The 16,978-nt window shown below is 43.8% G+C and overlaps 1 protein-coding gene across 9 annotated transcripts in view; it reads right to left on the bottom strand.

The window, feature by feature from the left end:
• The window catches only part of herc1 (HECT and RLD domain containing E3 ubiquitin protein ligase family member 1), a 281,473-nt gene that overhangs the window by 30,847 nt on the left and 233,648 nt on the right, over nt 1-16,978 (bottom strand). For 7 of the 9 annotated variants that reach the window (XM_055662723.1, XM_055662725.1, XM_055662729.1 and 4 more), the window contains exons 51-61: nt 15,883-16,139; nt 15,159-15,286; nt 10,101-10,234; nt 9,739-9,939; nt 8,906-9,036; nt 8,072-8,271; nt 4,742-4,862; nt 3,158-3,313; nt 1,163-1,264; nt 554-727; nt 142-435 (exon numbers count right to left, since the gene is read on the bottom strand). In XM_055662723.1, coding sequence (XP_055518698.1) covers nt 142-435; nt 554-727; nt 1,163-1,264; nt 3,158-3,313; nt 4,742-4,862; nt 8,072-8,271; nt 8,906-9,036; nt 9,739-9,939; nt 10,101-10,234; nt 15,159-15,286; nt 15,883-16,139 — 1,898 coding nt within the window. The remainder of the gene's footprint in view (nt 1-141; nt 436-553; nt 728-1,162; nt 1,265-3,157; nt 3,314-4,741; nt 4,863-8,071; nt 8,272-8,905; nt 9,037-9,738; nt 9,940-10,100; nt 10,235-15,158; nt 15,287-15,882; nt 16,140-16,978) is intronic. The other 2 variants (XM_055662728.1, XM_055662732.1) reach the window with 1 other exon arrangement.

Raw genomic sequence — 16,978 nt, 5'->3', positions numbered from 1 at the left:
GTTGCAAGCAAAAACAGTTCTTCACTGTACCTCAGCACATGTAACAATAACAACCAATAGTAATAATAAACACGTTACAATACAAACATGTGGATGACATTTTCTCTCTTTCTCCACCCAGAAGCAAATGGACCATCTTACCATCACATGTGCCAGCTCATCCTCCGGTACTGGTTCAAGGTCTGGGACAGTGAAGCATTCTGGCAACGCTGCTCCTTTTGCTAATGCCTCTGCAGCCTTAACAGTGGTGGAGAAACATTCCAACCAGGACCACTCGGAGGAGTTCCAGGTGGAAGGGTCAGGTAGACAACCGGCATGATGAGGTGGTATTGGTGGGTTACATAAGAGTTGATCGAGTTGAAGGCCTACAGCCAGCGATGCTAAACATTGCATGTACGGACTATGGATAAGTTGGTCTCCACAGATAACATGAGGCTAAAAGCAAAATCAAACCAGTTGTTAGAATAAAGAATGCAATTTTCAATATTTTAAAATTGATTTTGATAGACAGTAATGGTAGCTTGTCCTGTTCCAATCTTGTTGGTTTCATTACCTTTTCATAGGCATATTGCTCCTGCAACATGATTGGTAACCTTTCAAGAAAGGTCCTCATGCACGGGGCCATGTTTAGTCCAATAACTCCTTGTTTCTTCAGTGAAGTTCTACACGTTGCTAAAACATGGTTGCCAGCTATCCATTCATTGGTGCAGTTCACCACCAGCACATCCTTGGTCAATCAGAGCAAATAAGTGGTCATTATGATGTGTTTTTCCAAACAGAATTAGCTAAAATCACCACATTTAGTTAATAATTCAGAGCTCTCAAGAACTACGCCACAAAATCTGTACAGTGTGTAGATCCTGGCTCTGGGGCATATTTTATATAGTTTTTAATTTAGTTTAGTTGAGTTTAGAGATACGGAGCAGAAACAGACCCTTCAGCCCACCGAGTCCACGCTGACCAGCAATCCCCGCACACTAGCACTATCCTACACTCACAAGGGACAATTTACCATTTACGTAAAACAGTACAGCACAGGAACAGGCCCTTTGGCCCACAATGTCGATGTCGAACGTAATGCCAAGTTAAACTAATCTCCTCTGCCGCAACATAGAACATTCAAAGATAGATAATCTAATGCCAACCACATTTTAGATCTTACCTTTGATCTACTGGAGCAAGCCACAACACCAACGTCAGGGATGCAGGCAATGTTCTGAATAGCACCAGATCCTGTAACCACACTCTGCAGCACACTGCCATCCTGTCAAACACAGAGGGGGAAACAAAGAGCTCAACATGAAATTTTAACTGGTAGACAAAAGTGCTGGAGAAACTCAGCGGGTGCAGCAGCATCTATGGAGCGTGGAGCGAAGGAAATAGGCAACGTTGCCTATTTCCTTCGCTCCATAGATGCTGCTGCAGCCGCTGAGTTTCTCCAGCACTTTTGTCTACCTTCGATTTTCCAGCATCTGCGTTCCTTCTTAAACATGAAATGTTAACTGATGCTCAGTAGCTTGAGCAAGTTCTGCCTTCATTTTAAATGTGCACAACTGTAAATCTGTAAGGAGGCATCAATTTATGAATAGGTTTAATTATAAGCTCCAAAATTAGTCAGAGAATGGGGAGAACTGCGTCACACCAAGTATCCTCAAGTGAACTTCCACAGATAAACAGTTACGGAAAAAGCAGGGGTTAGAATGCTTGTGGAAGCCAAACACAGGGAGAATAAAATATAAATTCATTTGAAAAGCCGACCTGAAAAAGCTTGCAAAATGTGCAAATGTAAATTATTGGTTCAGGTTCAGAGTTTTTATTTATCTTTTATTTTTTAGTATAAAGAGCTTCACAATTCTTTTCTCTGGCACTACTCCGGCATTGACACATTGAGGGAAAAGGACGTAAAGGTGGAGGAGAGGTCATGAATAGGCGACATTTTGGTCTGGACCCTTCTTTGGACTGAAGTGTCCCTGACACAAACAACGTTTATCCATTTCCTGCCTGACTTGCCGAGTCAAGGGCCTGTCCCACTTACGCGACCTTGGCTCGCAAATTATGCGACCTTGTGGTCGCTTGAGGCGTACGGGCACTGTATGGCCACGCGGGGCCGGTCCCACTTAGAAGTGCGGAGTTGTACGGGGCTGGTCCCGACATCGCGCGGGGCTCCGAAATTCTTGTAGTAGCCGAAATCCTTGCGCACCAATGGCCTGTCGGCCCGCGTACGCACACAGGCGCATTACAGTCGTGCGCAGCGTCTTGACGGAGTACGCCTAGCGCTTGGCGTTGCGTGATGACGTCACCGCCCGGTGTGGCGTGATGACGTCACCGCCCGCCACCCAAATTCAGTCGGCCCGCCTCCTGCCCAGCTGATTTGTCAGCATGGCGTAAATGACGTCACGTGCGACCTCCGCTTCCAGTCGGTCGCGCCAAACACACGGAATCGCATGCAAGTGGGACAGGCACTTTATGTCAGCACCTTGACCTCTACGCAAGATTCCGGCAACTGCAGTTCCTTGTGTCCGAGGAGGGATGGCGGTTGGAGGCAAGGGGAGAGAAAATCAATGGAAAGACACATTCACTCTGGAAGGTCTAGACAGAAAGACTTGCATTTGTAAACTATCTTTCGTGTCATCAGGCAGTTACAGCTGATGAGGTAGATTTGAAGCGTGCCATTGTGCAATGTGCACAGGTTGCTTACAAGGCAGGAAAGTCACAAAGTCCCATTCTCAGTGCGGTTGATTAAGACGTAAATGCTGGCCAGCATTACTCTACTCTTCTTCAAAATAATGCCAGTGGAACTTTTCCATTGATTGTTTAAAGTCTCATCTGAAACGTTGGCGCCTCCAACACTGCAGGACCACGCTGGACAGGCAGCCAAGACCTATTCTAATATCTCTAGACCAAACATCTGATCCAAAGCCAAGAGTGAAACCAACTGAGTCATGGCTGAAGTGTCCTCAGTGGAGATCTAATTACCAAAATAAGTACATTTTATGAGAAGAACATGTTTATAAAAGATAGTAATGAGTCATTTCAGAGCATGAATTATTTCTAAATCAAATTTTTCTTTGCGCAAGAAGGCAATATAGATATAGATATATATAGATATATAAAATATATATTGGATGTATTAACATATAAGAGTCTAATCCCTTACCCTAAGTGACCAAATGTTCATCAGCCCACCAAGTCCTCCCGACACCAAGACCAGCCCATCAGAGTTGAAGCAAACACTTCTAACTGGAGTGAGGTGCCCTTTCAGTTGGTAGATGCACGTTGCCTCCTCAGCTTTCCTATATCCACTCTTCAAATTCTATTGCAACAAAGTATTAAAGAGAAATAGTCAATATTAAATAAAGTAAAAAACATTACTGCACTGAAAAATGACAGTGATCTACTCAAAAGAGATATAGTCACCATGTAATTATTGTGCTTCAGAGATATACCAAGAAACAATTTGGTCATAGTACATCAAACAATAACAAACACTGATCTTTCTGTCCTTGGCCTCCATTGTCAAGAGTGAGGCCAAACATATACTGGAGGAACAACATCGCATATTGCGCTAGGGCAGCTTACAACCCAGCGGCATGGCATTGATTTCACTAACTTCAAGTAACCCTTGCATCCCCACCTCTCTCCATCCCTCCCCCACCCAAGTCGCACCAGCTTCAAAGTTGTCTTGTTGAGTCTCATTGTCTATATTCATTTTCACCTATGCCACAGCTAATGACCCATTTCCTTTATCATCGTTACTTGTTCATTTGTTCTTTTTCTCTCCACATCGCCGTCTATATTTCTCGTTTCCCTTTCAGTCAGAAGGGTCTCGACCCAAAACGTCACCTATTCCTTTTCTCCAGAGATGCTATCTGAACTGCTGAGTTACTCCACCTTTTTGTGTCAATATTTGGTTTAAACCAGCATCTGCAGCTCCTTCCTACACAATATTATAATATTTATACATTTCTGAGATAAAGAACCGTTTTTTTTTAACCTCAAATAAATGTTTGAGTGGATGGATGGTGGGGGAAGTTTTTTTTTTAGAATGTAGATAAAAGAAACTGCAGATGGCGGTTTACACAAAAGGAAACCAAGTGCTGGAGTAACTCAGCAGGTCAGGCAACATCTGTGGAAAACATGGATAGTTGACGTTTCAGGTCGAGACCCTTCTTCAGACTTTTTTTTTCTAGTTTCTAGGGATACAGCATAAAAACCGGCTTTTCGGCTCACCGAGTCCATGCTGACCATCGATCACCCGTTCACGCTAGTTCTGTTATCTCACTTTATCATCTACTCCAGACACATGAGGGGCAAATTACAGAGGCCAATTAACCTACAAACTTGTAAATCCTTAGGATGGGAGATCAAAGCAATTGGAGAAAACATGTGGTTATAGGGACAACATGCAAACTCCACACAGACAGCACCCAAGATCGGCTGGAAACTCATTTCATACAGTGGAAATGAAGCCCATAATACTTTAATTTGATGGGCTCATCAATATGCTTCAATTTTACAGAGATTCTATAGTAAGTGCGCGGTGAGGAGGTGGGGGTTAGTGAGTGGATGGTGAAAGGATTAAGGTCACGAGAGGGCAAAGCTTTCCTTTTAGGACTTGCAAGAATTGGAATATGATTAAACTGAAAGGAATAAACTTCTAAATATCCTTCCAGACTCCCAACAACATTAACCCTTTACTGGCAGGGCAAATCTGATGAATGAAATGTTAGTAAGAATTCACCTTTATTTGGCTCTTTGTTCCTTGCTCCCACCATTCTTCAGAGCTGCTGGAAGCGGACAGTGATATTTTGGAAACATCCTGGGGAACAGTCCAGACACACACCAAACCATTCTGACAACCACTAGGGAGGGAGGGAGAGAGGGAGAGAGAGTAAAAGGTTGTTCATACAGCTGGCCCATCCATGTTGCTCTATCACATTCATTCAAGACCAAGACCAAGCCACTTCTCAGGGCTTTGTTGCGCAATGCTATGACCTTCCAGTGCTATGACCTTTTGGATTTGGCTGGTACGTCCATGTGAACCGCCCGGTCGAGCAGCGAGAAGGGGTGGAAGTCTGGGTTACTCAAGGATTTAAGAAAAATCCAGATTGTGAAATGTGGCGCAAGGGTTGCCTCTTCTTGATGATCCCGGTAGGTTGCAGCTTCAGGGGAAGCCTGCCAAGCCGCTCCCTCACATCCAAACTAAGACGGGTAAACTGCAGCCTGCAGGAGGAAGCTGCCAAGCCCGTCTCCAACTCGTTGGACCAGGTGGACCCACCGGCCCGGGAGGGGGAAGCCGCCATGTCGTCCGCTACTCGTCCCCCAAAGACCAGAAGGATAGTGCCAGTGATGATGGACGGGACGGGTGAGGAGCAGGGCCAGTTGGAAAGGAGAGGGAACCGGGGTCTGGCCTACCATGCCCTCGCGGTCAGCATACCCAGGGAACAAAGGGGGACAGCAAGGAGACGGACGTGGCATCCTTGGAGGGAGATGGCTGAAGATCTGCGACAGCCTGGGACTTGCTGGGAATAGGAACTAGAACGTGGACTTTGAACATGGCGCCTCTTGCATGCGGGCTCAGTACACTATTTCTGTACACTTGCGATACAGGAATCGGGGATAAGGTAATACTCTGCTGCACTGTTTGTGACAATCAAAGCATTGCGATGATTCATCTCCTTCAGGCAAAAATTTTAAAAATCCATAATCAAAAATTATGAAGTATACACAGTTATGAAGTCATTTCTTAGGGCAGCAAATTAATATTTATTGATATTATTAACGCAAGCTGCAAAAACAAAAATCACACTTTAATGATAATGAGACATGGGCCACCCAATTATCATTCCTATTCCTCGTCAGTACAAGGCGTGTGCTGATAGCACCCATATTATGAAGGTCCCACCCATATTGCTGCTGCAAATGTCACAGCTCTCTCTCAGCAGGGAGTTCCATTAAAAGGTCTATTATTATTAGATTATTATTTAAATGGTGGCTGATTAGGAAAGGGGGAGATGCAACGAGACCTGGGTGTCATGGTACACCAGTCATTAAAAGTAGGCATGCAGGTGCAGCAGGCAGTGAAGAAGGCGAATGGTATGTTAGCATTCATAGCAAAAGGATTTGAGCATAGGAACAGGGAGGTTCTACTGCAGTTGTACAGGGTCTTGGTGAGACCAAACCTGGAGTATTGCGTACAGTTTTGGTCTCCTAATCTGAGGAAAGACATTCTTGCCATAGAGGGAGTACAGAGAAGGTTCACCAGACTGATTCCTGGGATGTCAGGACTTTCATATGAAGAAAGACTGGATAGACTCGGTTTGTACTCGCTAGAATTTAGAAGATTGAGGTGGGATCTTATAGAAACTTACAAAATTCTTAAGAGGTTGGACAGGCTAGATGCAGGAAGATTGTTCCCGATGTTGGGGAAGTCCAGAACAAGGGGTCACAGTTTAAGGATAAAGGGGAAATCTTTTAGGACCGAGATGAGGAAAAGTTTTTTTGCACACAGAGAGTGGTGAATCTCTGGAATTCTCTCCCGCAGAAGGTAGTTGAGGTCAGTTCACTGGCTATAGTTAAGAGGGAGTTAGATGTGGCCCTTGTGGCTAAAGGGATCAGGGGGTATGGAGAGAAGGCAGGTACAGGATACCGAGTTGGATGATCAGCCATGATCATATTGAATGGCGGTGCAGGCTCGAAGGGCCGAATGGCCTACTCCTGCACCTATTTTCTATGTTTCTATTAATAAGGGAAGCAAAAGTTATCTTAAACACGCTGGAGGAACTCAGCGGGTGAGGCACCAACTATGGAGAGAAGGAATAGGCGACGTTTCGGGTTGAGGCCCTTCTCTTCAGTCTGAAGAAGGGTCTCGACCCGAAACGTCGCCCATTCCTTCGCTCCATAGATGCTGCCTCACCCGCTGAGTTCCTCCAGCATTTTTGTCCACCTTTGATTTTTCCAGCATCTGCAGTTCTTTCTTAAACTTAAACACAGACAAGGCACCTAATGATGTGTCAGAATGTAATAATCATTTTGATTGTTATGGACATATAAACAGGTGATCAGTATGTCTGCGTTATGCCTTAGTTCAACTTTTATCACCAATAAATACTAATGATGTTTGAACGGATATGACAGAATAGCTACAAAAAACCCCGGGCACTTGTGACCCATTAACATTAGACGCCATGCTTCTATTCTCCATGTCTTGGGCTAGTTGTTTGACCCTACTTCTTTGTATCTGTATCTTAAACACTCTCTGGTTAACTCATGTCATTGATGACCCAAGAGATTACCAATATCCAAGAAATTACTTTGATTTAGGTCATTTGCACATCATCTATTCATCTCTAACCTTTTTTCCAGTTAAAATCAAACAGCTGCAGGGGCCATTGTTGTAAAAATCAAAGGAATCAGATCACTCGTGTAGGAAGGAACTGCAGATGCTGGTTTAATCCGAAGATAGACACAAAAAGCTAGAGTAACTCAGCGGGACAGGTAGCATCTCTCGAGCGGAATGGGTGATGTTTCGGATTGTGAACCTTCTTCTTCAGTCTGAAGAAGGGTCTCGACCCAAAACACTTCTCTCCAGAGATGCTGCCTGTTCTACTCCAGCTTTTTGTGTCTATCATCGATTCAGATCACTCTCTCTCAAAGGCTGGGAACAATCATGGTATTTATGTTTCTGATTTTCAGTATCTGTTGTAATTTGCATGATGTTTCATTAAACGTATTTACCTACTGCTCTCTTGCTGCTTGGCCATTTCATTTAACCTTCTAAATGAACTGAATCCTCCACTTGCAGTTCCAATGTTTAGTATTACATTGTAAGCATCATGCCATGTATGCAAGCTAAAGTTGGCTTGAAAGATTATTTAAAGGAAGCCTTGTCATTAACATTACATAATTATAAAAACAACAAAGCATGATGTAATCAGGTAAAGAATTAATTCCACTGCGATACTCTTACTAATATCCAAAATAACATCGCAGCATCAAATTCTGACTGACATTTAACCAGTGAAGGAACTGTGGCCAGGAACAGTAAAAGCTTTGAAACCTTTCTACCCACCTGGCCAACATGAGGCGCAACTTGAATCCCTTTCCCAGAAGACTGCACCAAGTGACGTTATTCACCAATGCTGGATGAGGCAGCTTGTATAGACAATTCCAGCTGTCGCCCGCAAAGCTCCATAGTTTGACGGTGGTTTCTTTGGCACAGCTCATAAGCAACTGTCCTAATGGGTCCCACTTTATACAAGCGATACTTTCCTTGTGTGGAGAGGATACAGCCGATTACATTCTACTATTTTCAGAGATTTACAAATTTACTTACATTTTCAAATCTATGCCAACGTTGTAACTTTCTTGCAGATTTTTGCACAATAGCCTTTTCTGATAATAAATATGCACAGATATTAAGAAACCTATCTGGCTCCACATAAAAGAGATGGTGGTAAAGAGATGGGATAGCCCTGGTATTAAAGATAGAATACACTCCAAAGACTTACAGGTTTGTAGGGTCATTGGCATCGGTAAAATTGTAAATTTTCCCTAGTGTGTAGGTTAGTGCTAGTGTACGGACGGGGTGATCACTGGTTGACGCAGAATCGATGGGCCAAAGGGCCTGTTTCCTATGCTGCATCTCTAAATCAGTTTGGGTGGGATGAACAAATAGCAAGCGGCAGAAAACATTGGTAGTTCCTCAAATGTTGCTCAAGTAGCGCACAGTAACAGTGTTAACACAACCATTGGGAACATGACATATGACGTAGGCAAATCAAATCAGCAACAGAAGTGAAGGACACATTTGTGGAGTGAATTAGAGAGATTTTCAAAATGAGACCCATGAGAAAACAGTGAGGGCAGAAGCAGGCAGTGTTCAAACTGTAGATGTTTAACCTACCTTGTGTGCATCAATCATAACAACTGTTCCCTTCTCCAGAGGTTCCTTGGTGCCAATCAGCAGTTTCCCATCTGCGTATCCCACCGCAAATGGCTTGTCCTCACTATACCACGCGATGGCCATGACAGCAACTGCAAACAGCAAACAGCAATTGTAAAAACACTCCCGAAACCTAAACAGGTAAACGTCGACCAATACCAACACCTATCCTTGTTATAATCATTTCTGAAATGCAAAGCACCAAATCTAGAACTATGTGCAAGGAAAAAACAGGTACAATTAATCATAAATGAGACCAATGCATTTTTATGAGCTGTTTAAGAAGGAACTGCAGGTGCTGGATAATCGAAGGTAGACAAAAGTGCTGGAGAAACTCAGCGGGTGCAGCAGCATCTATGGAGCGAAGGAAATAAGCAACGTTTCGGGCCGAAACCATTCTTCAGACAGAATGCGTTTACTTAGTTCAACTTAACACATTATGGCCTGTATTCAGTAGCTTGTACACCCAGGAATGAAGGAGACTACAGAAAATGGCATTCACTACCCTGTCCCATCACAGGTACTGACCTCCACATCATCAGAGGGATCTATAGGAGGTGCTGCCTCAAACAAGATCCAGAGGTTTACAAGAATGTTCCTGGGGATGATTGGGTTAACATATGATGGCTCTGGGCCTGTAGTTGCTGGAGTTTAGAATGTTGAGGGTTGGAGGGGGGTTCTCATTGAATCTTACCATATAATGAAAGGCCCAGAAAGGGAGCAGGGTCAGAAGCAGAGTTTGGGTAACAATTGCAAACTGGCAAAGACAGACAAATCCCAGTAAGGGCACTTACCATCCTTCCTGTAGCAATGTTCGAGCTCGACCCGGTGCATGGTACAGGAGTCTACCACCTCAATCAGCCCCAGACTTCCATCCATTCGCCCCACCAGTAGAACTTCTAAAGTGTCACCTGCCCAGCTTGCCACGGGACCTTCTTCAGGCCAAGCAAGAGCAGAAACCCAGTGTGGCTGGACGTCCAAAAGCCCCTTGCCTCCTGCAGAAGAAGAATTGATGACTAACTACATAGAGTTTCCAAATAAAACAGATGGATGTTTATGGTGCTCCACTTTAGTTGCAGTTGCTAATAACATGCGGTACAATTCAAAGCTTTATGAATGTAGCTTTAAAGGGTATAAAATAGGTGACGAGTCATACCAGTGATTTGCCAGATGTTGACCACCTTCTCCAATGCCGCTGCAATGTATTTTCCACTGACGCTCCAGCAAACAAGGGACAAATTCGGATCACAAGGTGATCCCAGGGAGCCCAGGTCTTCTGCACTAACTTCTCTGTTTAAAGACAAAGCAAGTTTCACCATTACTTGTATCCAAAATGCATTTTACTTGTGTTTACTGCAAATAACTCACGGTAGTAAAGTGGTATAGGAATGATTATGCATGAGTAATTATCCCGAGGCACATTCAAATTTCACCAAGCCCAAACAACACGATTGACACAAACGCCTATCCGAATCACTACAATTACCAAAGGAAAGAAGGTATTATCCACCAAGTCCACGCGATTTTTAATTGCTCTCTGAAGTGCCTCTCACGTTATTCACTAGTATCTAACTAAAATTAAAATTGACAGACAACGCCTCTTTAACCTTGGCACTAGATTTGACAAAGACACACCCAGACTACCCTCACCCTCTTCACTAGCATCTATGGGCATGTATTAGAATCGGAGGTGCTTAACTGAGGAACAGCCCGGCTTCACAATAATCAAACTGGACACAATATATGGTTCCATCCAACAACAGCACAGACCCACCAGGGAGGCAATTGCTGGGGGACCTTAACATTAGATTCTGGACCCCATGGCTTTTCACAGCATCGGTTCAAGAATGACCCTGATCATTGATACCAACTCTCCTTCCTCGCAGGCACATTAGTACTCCACTTGGAAAGGTAACACGGGCAGCAAGGGCATACGGTGCAGTCTGGATGGGGACTGTAATGGCATTACCCAGGGGACAGGGCAAGAGTGGGCCTGTGGCAGAAGTGCACCAAATGAAGGAAAACCCTGCACAACCTCACATATCTGTCATGGTTGCACCAGTCCATAACTGATCAATCCAGTGATCAGTGGAGATGTTGTTTTATGACACCCTCTATAATAATGCAGAAAGGGAATTGCGCAGAACAGAACAAGTAGCTTAAAAAATGGGCATCCTAAAGGTGCCAGGTAAGCTCAGTCAGACACAAGCTGCAGCTATACAGCCTGGTACAACCCCTAACCTTACTGTCAGTCTCAGCCATACATCCAATATTGGCTCAGTGAGAAGAGCTTGCAAGGAGCAGCAATGAGCAAACCTGGTGTAAGCCTGACCCAAAACCTGAACAAGCTGCGTATAGGACGCCATACTTGTAAACAGTGGAAGCCTTAATCTGTCGACCATGCTGAGCAACCAACAGATTAGATCAAAGCTCTCCAAGTCCTGTCACATCTTGTGAGTGCTTTAATTTCACTAAATGGGAGGAGACAGTTCCATGAATCTCTAATCTTGATGATAACAGAACCTTGTTGACAAACACAAAATCAAGGCAGAAGCATTTTCAAATAGGCAGAGATGTGAGTGGATGATCCACCTCGACCTCCTCTGGAGGCCTTAGCCTTATAGTAGGTATGTTACAAAACCTACCTGAATCGCCATTGGGAATCTGCCCACAGCCAGGTCGGCGATTTTGGCGCTGTTTGGAGGGGGCGGGTTTAAAACGCGATTTTTACTAGGCTGTACTAATCGCACATGTTCAGCCTAGTAAATCATTAACGAAAAATCGCTGCAAGACCCGGTCGCAAAAGGTATTATTAGTTTTATAGGCCTCGATAATATAGTTCTAATAGATTTAAAATTACTGTTTCATCTCGCAACCTATCGCAGCCCCAGGGTTTTATAGAGCAAACAATTAAAGGTATGTACCTTATTTTTACATTAAATGGGGCATATATATAACCCTATATATCAAATTATCTATAACGAATAGCTCATTTTGGGCTTTTTATATCCCGCAGTATTTTTCTCGGCACTTGAGGGCACTAATCCAGCGCTATGTCAACGTTCTAAACCGGCGCGTTCCACATGAACCCACTAGAAAGCCGATTTAAATGGGCATTTATTTACAGCAATTGAACACTAAATTCCTTCCATTTGGCCTATAAATTAATGTAAATTAGATATAAAAATCATGTTATATTGTGAATTATTTGTGAATAATCTTTGGACACTTAGGCTATTTAAAAATGTTAATCTTTCCTTAAGAAATGGCCTGTTGACTATCCAAGATCACAGCTTTTTTGTAATGTCCATTGAAAATCAATAGGGAACAAGATGCTAATTTCCGAGTATGAAAATGGTCATAACTTTTTTAATACTTGAGATATGAAAGTGAATTTGGTGTCAAATTAAACTTATTGTTATGCTTTATCTGATGGGATAAATTGCAGACTTGATTTTTTAAATCTCAAAATTTTGTAACATTGCTACTTATAGAAGCCGGTGTAAGTACATGCAAAGCCAAGATTCTTCATTGCTTAAATAGAGATGGTTAAAAGCTTCAAGTTGTTAGGAGTAAATATTACCAGTAATATGTACTGGACCAGCCACATCTAAACTATGTCCAAGAAAGCACATTAACACCTCTACTTCCTGAGAAGGCTTAGGAAGTTTGACATGTCACCAACAACCCTCCCCAACTTCTACAGATGTGCCGCAGAAAGCATTTTATTGGGACACATCACAGCCTGATTTGGGACCAGTTCGGTCCAAGACCGCAAGAAATTGCAGAGAGTTCATAAGTGATAGGAGCAGAACTCGGCCAATTACTCTGCTATTCAATCATGGCTAATCTATCGCTCTCTCCTAACCCCATTTTCCTGCCTTCTCATATCCCCTGACAGCTGTACTAATCAAGAAATTATCTATCTATGCCTTCAAATATCCATAGACATGGCCTGCACAGCCTGAGCTGTGGATGTAACCTAGACTATCATGCCTCCTTTCCAGTGACTCCATCTACACTTTATGCTGCCTTGGCAGTCTCACTCCCTTTTCCATCAGACAAGAGGTACAGAAGTTTGAAAACACATACCTCCAGATTCAGGGACAGTTTCTTCCCAGCTGTTGTCAGGCAACTAAACCATTCCAATAACAACAAAGTGCTGTCCTGTCGTGTCATCTACTTCATTGGAGGCCTTTGAACTATCTTTAATTGGACATGCACTAAATGTTGTACCCTTTATCCTGTATCTATACACTGTGGACGGCTTGATTGTAATCATGTAAATATTTTTTATTTGACTGGATAGCACGCAACAAAAAGCTTTTCACTACACCTCGGTACACGATACAATAATAATAAACCAACCTAAAACTACAGCACTGACATCCAACTAATCAAATCTATTATTGGAAACGCAATAATATCCTTCTGAAACAATCAAATCTATTATTGGAAACACAAGAGACTGCAGAGGGTGGAATTTGGAGCAAAAATAAAACTGCTGGAAGAACTCAACGGGTCAAGAAGCATCTATGGAAGGAAGGTTGACATTTCAGGTTGAGATCCTGCATCAGAGTGCCTGATGCCCCTTTACTCTCAAATCATTACCAGAGATAGGAAATAGGGACTGACTATCTAGTTGAGCATCACTTAAGGGCCTGTCCCACTTGGCAATTTTTTCGGCGACTGACAGCATCATGGTAGTCATGGTTGCCAAAAGATTTTGACCATTTCAAAATCCAGCGGCGATAAAAAAAGTTGCGACACATAAAAATGCCTCAAACGTCATCACACCGCGTCACGCCACAACATTTTTGTGACCTGATAGGTCAGTCAATGATGCCGGCAGTCGCCAAAAAAATCACCAAGTGGACAGGCCCTTAACTCTTTGTGTAGGAAGGAACTGCAGTTGCTGGTTTAAACCAAAGATAGACACAGGTGCTTCTGAAGAAAGGTCTCGACCCGAAATGTCACCCATTCCTTGTCTCCAGAGATGCTGCCTGTCCCACTGAGTTACTCCAGCTTTTTGTGTCTATCACTTACTCTTTGTTGAGCTGCTCTCTGTTGCCTGTTTGGGTTTTCTCTGCACCTTTCAGCTCCAGACCCATTACAGCAATAGTCTGATGACTGACAGAAGAATCTAAATCCAGACCAGAGTGTCTTTGACATCAAGGCACCGTTTGACTCATCAAGGAATCAAGTTGAAGTCAGTGGAAATCAGGAGTAAATTCTCCACTGGTCAAAGTCAAAAAAGCCCAAAGGCAGACAGGCAGCTGTAGCCAAAGATCTTAGAGCAGAGCAAGCTAGGCCACTCCTGTGAAATACAATGGGCTGACGTGTAGTACGCTACGGAGGGGATCCTGAGCATTTTTCACCGCCCATTTTAGTAACCGGAGCCTACCTGACCCGACCCGACTCGCAGTGTAATCAATGTTGCGGGGCAACAGTTTGTGTGTGTGATATAGGGTAAGATTCATAATTCTGTCAATTCATACTTCTTGTCAAGAATAAAATTTGACTGGCAATTGTCTTTTTTAATGTTTTTTAAATAATTTCTTTTTAAATGGCTCACAAGCACTGTTTAAGTTGATTTTGTAGTAACCGGAACCTACCCGACCCGACCCGACTCGACTCGCAGGGTAATTGTGTTTTTGTGTGTGATATATGGTTAGATTCATAATTCTGTTAATTCTTGTTAAAGAATAAAATGTTTATAAACACACATACATTAATGTGATATAAATGTATATAATCATATAACACATACAATTATATTTCTTCTGATCCAATGATGAACTTTATTTCAGACCAGACAAGGGACATTAAATAAGAAACATTGTAAACCTCCCCGCAACTTCACACACACTAGGCCTTATCCCACCCCTCAACTCTTGCCGGAAGCAAGATGGCGGAGCAAGATGGCGGGGGCTGGTTGCTAAAATGGGTCCTATAATCACCCATGAATCTTCCCATGAGCGTACTACGCGTTTACATGAGAGTAACCCATCTTGCTCTGCTCTAAGATCTTTGGCTGTAGCTGCCGGGGGTCAATAACTCATTAAAGCAGGAACACAAAAGCAATGTATCACAGATACTAGAAATCCAGACCAGAAAAAGAACATGCTAGAAACACTCAGCAAAGTGTATTGGCAGTAAATGAGATGTCACTCCCAAATACATCCTGTATTTAAATACGTGAAATGCTACTTACGATTTGTTGAAAATACAGGTTTGCTGTAAAGTGTAATGATTTTTAGTGACACTCCACACTCTAACAGTTCCATCATTGGCACTCGTTGCGAGGAGACCTTTTTTATTGCACCATTCACAAGTAATTACCTTTAAAGGAATTAGAGAAAATTACCTTTGGAAACTGATTGACTTCAATGCAATTAGAACAAGGAGGCCTAATGCATTTATAACATTGTGATCAGTAGCACACCCTATACATTTTAACTGTTAAATCCCTCTTACACAGACACAGACTGATCTTCAATTTTCCCTTCTAATCTATCCATTTAAAGTCTAGCCATTTGAAGAACTTTGTCTCAAAAGAATAAGGGAGCTTAATCTACAAGTATAATGACAGCTGGAGGCACATTGATGCATCAATATAGTGACTGCGTCACAGCACCAGAGACCTGGGTTTGATCCTGACTCCAGGTACTGTCTGCACAGAGTGTGTACATTCTCTGTGACTATGTGGTTTTCTCCAGGAACTCCAGTTTCCTCCCACACACCAATGATGTATCGGTGTGTAGATCAATTGGTTTTGGTAAAATTGTTAATTGTCTCTAGTGCATCGGACAGCGTTAGTGAGCGGAGATCGCTGGTCAGCGCGGAGTCTCGGACTATTTGGCCTGTCTCCGCGCTGTATCTCCAAATTAAATTAATATAAACATTTGATCTTTGAGTTCCAAAAGCAAGTTTCTTACCCTATTCTGATGTGCTTCCAGCTTGATGAATGGACATTTGCGAAGGTCCCCCGACATGTCCGCAAATGTCTGCGGTTTGCTTTGGTTATCACGGTCGTGTGCTGCTAGAGTCCGGACGAGCTGCTGAGCAACCCACTGTCTGTGCTGGGAAGATAGTCTAGAGGAGAGGCAGCAAGCTGCTAAGGCATTAGCCAGTTCCAGAGGGCCTACAGCAGAAGGATCATAGGAAGGATGGGCATACAAATGGGCAATAAAACCTGCTTAAACAAAATAGTGAGACAATACCCAGTGAATGATGGTCAAGAAAGCAGCAATGATGATATTGCACTTATCTAAAGCCACATAATTAATTAAGCAAAATGCCTTAATAAAAATATACAAAATATGAGCATTTCAAAATGGATATACAGGTGCACAACCTTTTATCCGAAAGCCTTGGGACCAGACACTTGTCGGATTTCGGACATTTTCGGATTTCCGAATGGAAGATTTTTAGCGTAGATTAGGTAGGTAGCGCGGGCGGCTTGAAAAGTCTGGAGCGACTGCCTCCTCCCCGGAGACCGGGGAATCATTGTAAATCATTGCATAAATGTTAGTCAGTTAGTTTGGAGGGATTTTATGTGGTGGTGGTGGGGTGGGTGGGTGAAGGGGTAAACTTTAATTCTTAGTCCCCTACCTGGTCGGCGACTCCCAACATCGCGGAGCTGGGGGCTCCGTCCGGCCGCGGGCGGCGCCGGTTGTAGCTCCGACCCCGGCAACTCGACCCCTGGCTGCGAGGCGCTCCAAATCCAGCGCCGCCCGCGGCCGGACGCCCGCAACCCCAGCTCTGCGAACGTTGGGAGAAGGCGGCCTCAGCGCCCTGGAGCTTACCGCACGGCGACCCGGTAAGGCATTGCCCGCTTCCCGCTGGTATCCCAGCGCTGCGACGCCGCCGACTCCCAACATTTGCGGAGCTGGGGCTGCGGGCGTCCGGTCGCGGGCGGCGCTGGATTTGGAGCGCCTCGCAGCCAGGGGTAGAGTTGCCGGGGTCAGAGCTACAACCGGCGCCGCCCGCAGCCCCAGCTGGGAGTTGGCGGCCACAGCGATGCGGAGCTTA

This window comes from Leucoraja erinacea, chromosome 36, assembly GCF_028641065.1.
Source record: "Leucoraja erinacea ecotype New England chromosome 36, Leri_hhj_1, whole genome shotgun sequence".
Lineage (NCBI taxonomy): Eukaryota > Metazoa > Chordata > Chondrichthyes > Rajiformes > Rajidae > Leucoraja > Leucoraja erinaceus.
This window is presented reverse-complemented; position numbering and strand designations above follow the sequence as displayed.